The sequence below is a fragment of the Panthera tigris genome, chromosome C1 (genome assembly GCF_018350195.1).
Source record: "Panthera tigris isolate Pti1 chromosome C1, P.tigris_Pti1_mat1.1, whole genome shotgun sequence".
Classification (NCBI taxonomy): domain Eukaryota; kingdom Metazoa; phylum Chordata; class Mammalia; order Carnivora; family Felidae; genus Panthera; species Panthera tigris.
In genome coordinates this window covers 106,005,915-106,013,192 of record NC_056667.1, presented here as the reverse complement: position 1 = coordinate 106,013,192, position 7,278 = coordinate 106,005,915, and the positions used below count along the sequence as shown (strand labels likewise).

At 39.3% G+C, this 7,278-nt stretch overlaps 1 protein-coding gene across 1 annotated transcript in view; it reads left to right on the top strand.

The window, feature by feature from the left end:
• The first annotated feature begins 6,644 nt into the window (after positions 1-6,644).
• The window catches only part of LOC102970728 (filaggrin-2), a 66,522-nt gene continuing 65,888 nt past the window's right edge, over positions 6,645-7,278 (top strand). Inside the window, exon 1 of the mRNA XM_042993876.1 lies at positions 6,645-6,782. Within this exon, the coding sequence (XP_042849810.1) occupies positions 6,645-6,782 (138 nt within the window). The remainder of the gene's footprint in view (positions 6,783-7,278) is intronic.

Genomic DNA, 7,278 nt, shown 5'->3' with positions numbered 1-7,278 from the left:
ACACAAGTAGTGGGTGGCAGAGGCAGACTTCCAACCCAGATTTGTGAGATTCCAAGGTTTGTGTGCTTCATCGTTGGGCTAAACAATTTTGCAAATAGATTTTGTTTTAGTTTTTAGGGAGAACCCAAGAAACATTTTCCTTCAAGAGTCCTACCTTGTGGTTGCCCTGAATTATTCTACATGGACCAGACTTAGGAAATGTGTGTGAGGAAGGCCCTGGCAGAGGTCTAGGTTAACAGGCTCTTCTCTTGTGGCAAAGGCCCAAGCCCCACTCTCCATGAGTTCATCTGCCTCTCAAGCCATAAACATCTCAGAAGTGAGTAGAATGCCATCTATGAACATCTTAAAAAGCTAAATATTTGTCTCCCTCAGCCAGGGGTCCTCAACCCTCAGGGAGCAGTTCTGCTCCATGTGTTTTGACCTGCATGATACTAGGGGCAGTGGGTGAAGCAATTGGATTAGAAGTCAATCCTTGAACCTTTAGTCATCCTTTAATAGTTACACAAAATAATTACACTCTCTGCCTTTTGCAATTACCTTGCTAACCTGGTGAGCTAGTATCCCTAATTCAAGACACCAGTCCCCAAGGAAGAAAACCTCCCAATGAAACAAAAATGAGACACTGTCGATATGGTTTTCCATAGATCCCACTTTGCTATCCTTCCGTTTAGAGTCCAGATGCTCAGAGGTAATTTAAACTGAATAATCCCAGAAGACCCAAGCTCTGAGGCATAGTCAGTGCCAGAGGCAAGGAATTAGCACATGGGTGGATTGACTTTATTTATAATTAGTAAAATAAACATAATTAATTTTAAAGGGAAACAAATGAAATGGTCATAGGTAATGGCAACAATCAATAAAATTAATCCAAAATTAACAAAATCTAAGCCTGATGACTATAATTCATAAAGGTCTTAGATTTATTTTTCTCTAGTGCTATTCAAAGATACCATCCCAGGCAGCCTAAAATACAATTTTTGTCAATTTCTTCTAACCAGAAGGCATGAAAGATCAGTCATATTGGATATTCTAGAGCAAGTCTGTCCCTAGCTAAACTTTATGGATGATTTAGGGATGGATAGATGCATATTCACATCTATATATTTGTGTGTGCACGTGCACATGTATGCACAATGCATCCTGGGAAATCCTAAACAGCAAAATAGTTTTTCAAACAGGAGAGTACCAAGATCACTGAAAGAGAGTGATAGAAAATTCCAGTCTCATAAATAATCCTAAACCAATGTAATTTTCTTGAAGACAAACATAAATATTCAGCAGTTTTCCTGATAGCCAAAGCCCTAAGCCAAGCCTCAAAGTTGATCTAGCTTTATTATACTGTTGCACATAATCTTGGACTGCCTTACCACTGAAAGCATATTCCCACAAACAAAAGGGTAATGGGAGCATAGAAAAGTCCTCGGAAAATGTTTGCTGAAGTAAAATGAATTGCTGAGAACCACTGGACTGAAGAAATCAGTCTGGTTACTTTAAATTCATTCACACTTAACAATAGACTCTCTTTTTTAAACTTTATCAGTTATTCTCTTTATTTACCAAACTTGGTTCCAAAGTCTTATAAATTATTCCCAAATCAAATTCATGCTTAAAATGCCAACATTTTCACCTACTAAATAATATTTAAATGGATGCACTGCTCTAAATGCTCTGAAGGAGGAGCTCTCCCAACATTCTAGGCACTACTTACAGCCTTTCAGGGAACTTACTTTTGGTACGTTTTCTAGGCTGTTTTAAGAAAAAAATCAGCAGCCTTACTTAATAATCATACCTTTCAGATTGTCCAAATACAAATTCTAGATCATCTAGTGAATCTGAGCATTCCAGTGGTAATCCAAGTCCCTCCCCTTTCAAGTCAAGTTTATATAGCCAGGAAGTTTCCAAATCCATAATGTCATTACAGGTTATTGATATTGTGGCTGCAAGGACCATTTAAGCGTCTGAGACACAGAAATGGTCTTCAGAAATGGCCCTGAGTAGATTTCAACAAGCATCTAGAGGTCCCAGGTGGTACATCTCAGTTAAATCTGGACAGAAGCTGCTGAAGCTTCCTATTCCAGACTGACAGCCTGGGTGTGGTTGTCGGTAGGCATCTCTTTGTGAGATTGCTGCTCCAGCACATGGGTCTTGAGATATCAGCAAAATTCGGGAAAATAAGAAAGGAATCTGGGAGTGGGGGCACTCTCAGCTAATGAAGCTAGTGGTTCCACCTTCCCCATGGACTCTTCATAATAGAAATGTAAAACTCCTTTGAAGGCTGGGTTCCAATCGTTCAACCCCACTGGCCTCTGATTTCATTTAGGAAGAGAGGCTACCAGAAGGGAAGAGAGTTAAGAATCATATCCAGGAACCATCACCCCCAAATGCTATCAATAACCTTCTACCAATCAGATTAACCTTGAGAATAAGAAGGAAAAGAAAAGAAAATATGTTAAATTCCTATCAGGTCCTCCTCATTATCCCACAGTGAAGAATCAGAGATGGAGATTTAGAAACTTGCCCAAAATATTACAGGGAGTATGTTGGAGCTTGTGGTAAAGAAACAGTCTGTCTTACTGCAAAGTCAACATTCTTCCTACCACACCATACCAAGAGCCGCTTTTAGAGAGGCATTTAATACGTATCATGTCCCCTAGAGCAGCTCTTGGGTATCAGCTCTAAGGTGAGTTCATTGAGAAACCCCAAAATCAGGGCTACTAAGAGTCCCAGTGCAGAGAAAATGCTTAGTTGTTACGACAGGCACAGCCCCACTCAGGCCCTAAGGCAAGTCCTTAGGAATTCCATTTGAACAGGAAGCCAAAGCAGAACTACTCTAACTTAAAGAAGCACCCCTCACCCTTGTACAGGATGAGCTGTGGAAACAAAATTCAGCTGACATTCAGTGAAGAAAACCAAAAGCTATCACTTTCACAGATGCAATTACAGTTATTTTTAATATTCCAAGTTACTGCTTCTGCCTCAAGATAATCCTGTCGCCAATAATGCACAAGTTTCACCAAATGGGCCCAAAATCTAAGAGAGCCCAGAGCAGTGTAAATGTGGAATAAGCAGAGGGTGATAAGATTAGTAGAATACGGCAGGAAAGAGGCTCAGACCCAGAGAATTGGTGTAGCAGAGACCACATTCTAGCTCCAGGCTCCAGAGTTCTGTTTCACTGGACCAAGCTGCCTTTCAGAACCCAGGCAGGCCAAAGTCTTTGCAGGTGTCATCCAATGGATCCTTAGAGACCATAATTCCTTTCCAAACAGTGGGGCTCTGGTAGAACTCTAGCTGTTCCCCAGAACTGTAGTTAAAATGGTGTGACATGAGTCCACTTGCACTCTGACACGAACACCCTCCTTCTGATTAGTATAGAGGGAAAACTGGAGGATTGGTGAGCAAACTTGCTTAAGGACACAGACATCACAACAAACCTGACTTAGGTACACAACTCTGTGACTATACTAAAAATCACTGAATTGTACAATTTAAAAGGCTAATTTTTATGGTGTGTTAATTATATCTCAATAAAATTGTTATTTTTTTAAGAAAAAGAATCATGACTTGTCATGCTTTTGACAAAGTAGTATTTCTGCCTTTAAAGGCCTAGTTTTGGCTCCTAATTTAATTTATCTAACATGATTGAGTGCCTCCTATATGTAATAAATCTTAAGCAATCTCCACCAGTGAGGTCAGTGTTTTGTAGTATTTCCCACTATAAAAGTTGGGAAACTGAGGCTCAAAAGATTAGGTAACTGCCCAAGGAACGCAGCCAAGAAAAGACAGAGCTGAGATTGGAGCTCAAATCTTTCTGACTTCTGAGTCTATTCTTCCCGTTATTATGCTAAACAAGTCAGAAAAGGAAGAGACACCTGAATACACAGAACACACAGAAGCAAGCAATGGAACTGGCTTCAAAGTTCTAAACTGGAGTTGCTATGCAAGGATGGCTTTAGAACCTGTCTTGGTACAGAGTCTGGGGTCTGAAAGTTGTCCTGAAATAGCGGTTATCACAACAAAAACAAGCACATTTCCAAAAGATGCCTACCATTGAAAATGACCACGATATCCAAGAGGCAGCACAACTTTCTGTGTGGCCATTTTGGTTCTAGGCTCCCTGGCTATGAGATCAATGGATATATCTCAGTAGTATAACCATTATTTTGTGAACAGGCACCCATTTTAAGTATTTACTAAGTTCTAGGCACTGTCCAGATGGTGCGGTGAATAATGTAAGACAGCTTCGCAGGAGGGGCACCCAGATAGAAATCGACCCCTCCCCCACATACGTGGTACAGATGTGGTTAAGCACCCAGCTTTCACACTGGACAGCATGGGTTTCTATCCCAGTGCTGCCACTTACTAGCTGTGATTTTGGACAAATTATTAAATTTCTCTGTGCTTTCCTTATCTGTAAAATGAGAATGGTGTAGTTACTGTAAAGAATAAATAGGTAAGTATGTAAAGCTAGCACATGTAGCTGCTGTCTTTAGCAGCAGCAGCATGAAGCAGAAGCATCAGCATCACGTGCTGACAAAGTGCAGAAAAGCTGCCTCTCCATGCCTAACACAACTTTCTGATTATTTTCACTTCCCTAAAGTATTATATTTGATAGACTATGTATACAAATGATATTCTCCCAAAGGTCTAGGCCCAAAGCTGCCAAATAACCAATGGATAGCAGGATGCTAGAAAAATATCCCAAGAAGAAAACTCATTCTAGATTTGTCCGTGAATAGTTCTTGAAACATTACTTTTGTGTATAGCATATTAACATAACTTTTATAGCTTAGAAAAGAGCCTTCGGGGAGCCAGAGAATATGTTTCTTGTCTTCCTGGCTGGCAGCACTTCTTATATCACTCTTTCATATTTTTTGTGCTTGCTTGGGTAGGCCTGACGCTCCTAAAACAGTGCATCATTTTCCATATAATAGGTGTATGTGATAGATACACAAAAGTAAGCCAGCATAATGGTTAAGAGAATGGTTATAAGGTAGCTACAGGCCCAAACCCTGGTTCCTCCACCTACAGGCTGTGTGATCTTGAAGAGGACTCATGCTCCCTGAATGATTGCTCTTGGAATGAACAATAAAATATCATAGAAATGTTATAAAGATCAAATAAAATGATACATAAAAAGTATTCAGCACAATATCTAGCACATAGTAAACTCAATAAATGGTAGGTATTATTAATGCAAAAAGGTATGAATTAGGTAAGCCTAATGGCCTATATTCATTTTCAAGTGAATATACATTTACTGCACACCCGCCAAGTATCTTACACATTGCTATTTATTGTGGGTACTAGATAAAGGGAATGAACCACACAAGTCCTCTAAAACACAGTCTGTTTTTCACAAGTGCATGACGCTAAAAAAAGTGTTCTGTAACATGTCCTCATACTGAAAGCTGGGCCAGCACCATCCTTTCTGCAATCATATCAAAGATAAGAATGCGAAGAAGTAGGAAGATAAACATGGACAAAGGAGGGGTTAGATTTGATTAGAAATGAATCAGTCCATCCCACAGAGGGCAGCACCCACACATTTTTAGCTATATAAGGGCCACTATCTCAATCCACTGGTCACCCTGCAAGCTGCATCAAGCTTTATCCTACGTGTTCCTTTGGTGAACCAGGTGAGAGAAAATTCATCCAGCTATACTGATGAATATTTGGTTGATTGTTATCCACAGCAGAAATCCAGGAGTAAGAGCTAAGCCAGAGTTAATATATATTTGGCCTTTTCATTTTTGTCTCTTTTTCTTTTCTTTTAATTTTTTGATTAGTTTACTTTATCCTGGGGTCTTTTTAGAATAAATCTGTTGTTGTCAAGATGAATAATGCAAGAAATTTGCCTTCTTCTAGGCCATTCCACACTCTCTTCCCAGTCTTTTGCATGACATTTTTTTTCTGGATTGCCCAGCTCAAATAGGGCGGAGGTCAGCCCTGGTGTAGAGTCCCTTCCCTGTTTAATGTAAGTCCTTGGGGCTCCAAGATCAAATCATCTACTAGTCAAACCACTGCCTGCATTGCTGAGTCTTTCTTTCTGGTTACTGCAAAAAGCACAGTGTTTGGTCAAGGCTGAGATTAGGATAGTACCTGAGCTCTGATAAGGGCTATCTCATGCTTCTGTAGCACCATTTTCTATTTGCTGAAGGCCTTAGTAGTCCTGTTTAGCTTCTGGTGGCCAGAGGAGAAGTAGGTATGATAGAAGGTCTGTCACTTTTAACTCAAGAGAACCAGTGAAACTAACCAGAGAGACGGGGACAATACATCTGAGTGGTTCTGGAAACTTTAGAAGCTCCAGGACAACACTCAGAACACCAAAGTACACAAAGTGTAGAGACATTATGTAAGGAATATATCCACCCAGGATATGGAGATCTGAGTGCTTATCCCAGTTCAGCCAGTAACATGCCATGACAATCTTAGCAAAGTAACTCAAAGTTAACAAAGTTAGTTATTACTGTGTTGACAGATCCTCAACCCTTCCTTATTTGTTGTATTTGTCAAGTGTAAGAGACTTGAAAAACTAGAATGATTATTATTAAAGTTAGAATTACTTATAAATTTTTTAAAAAACAAAATGAATAATAGGGTCTTTTGTTTCTTTTATCTTCAGGTACACTTAAACTTGCAAAAAGATGACCGACCTCTTAAGAAGTGTTGTCACAGTCATTGATGTTTTCTACAAATATACCAACCAAGATGGGGAGTGTGGCACACTCAGCAAGGATGAGCTAAAGGAACTTCTAGAGAAAGAGTTCCGTCCAATTCTGAAGGTGAGAACCATCTACCAAGATTGCTAGGGTCCTATCCATTCTCTGTTATGTGACCAAAGAGTAGCTAAAAATTGCACAGTCTCAGTAGTCTTTGGGCAAACTATGAGTGGTACTTCTTGGGCACATCAGAGAGTCTGTTGGAGCAGAATTTATTTTTATAACGGTGATTTTTTCCCTCATTTTCCTGTTTACCCCCACCATATAGACCTTCAGACTTTTTCATGCTCCCAGGTCTCCCCTTATGAAAAATAACAGAAAATAAATTTGTGCTAAAATATGAGTTAAAAGAAGAAAAAGTATAAAGGGAAATGTCTACAAGGAGATCTGACTAAGTAGCCAGAATTACTAAAAATTATAAACAAAAAACAAGCATTTTTTTCCCATTTACTTGGGAAGGACTCAGCTAATAACTTTAAAATTATAGATTCTAACAAAGAATATATTAGCATGTAATATTTAAAATTTATGAAAAACTAAAATATACCAGGTACTAAAC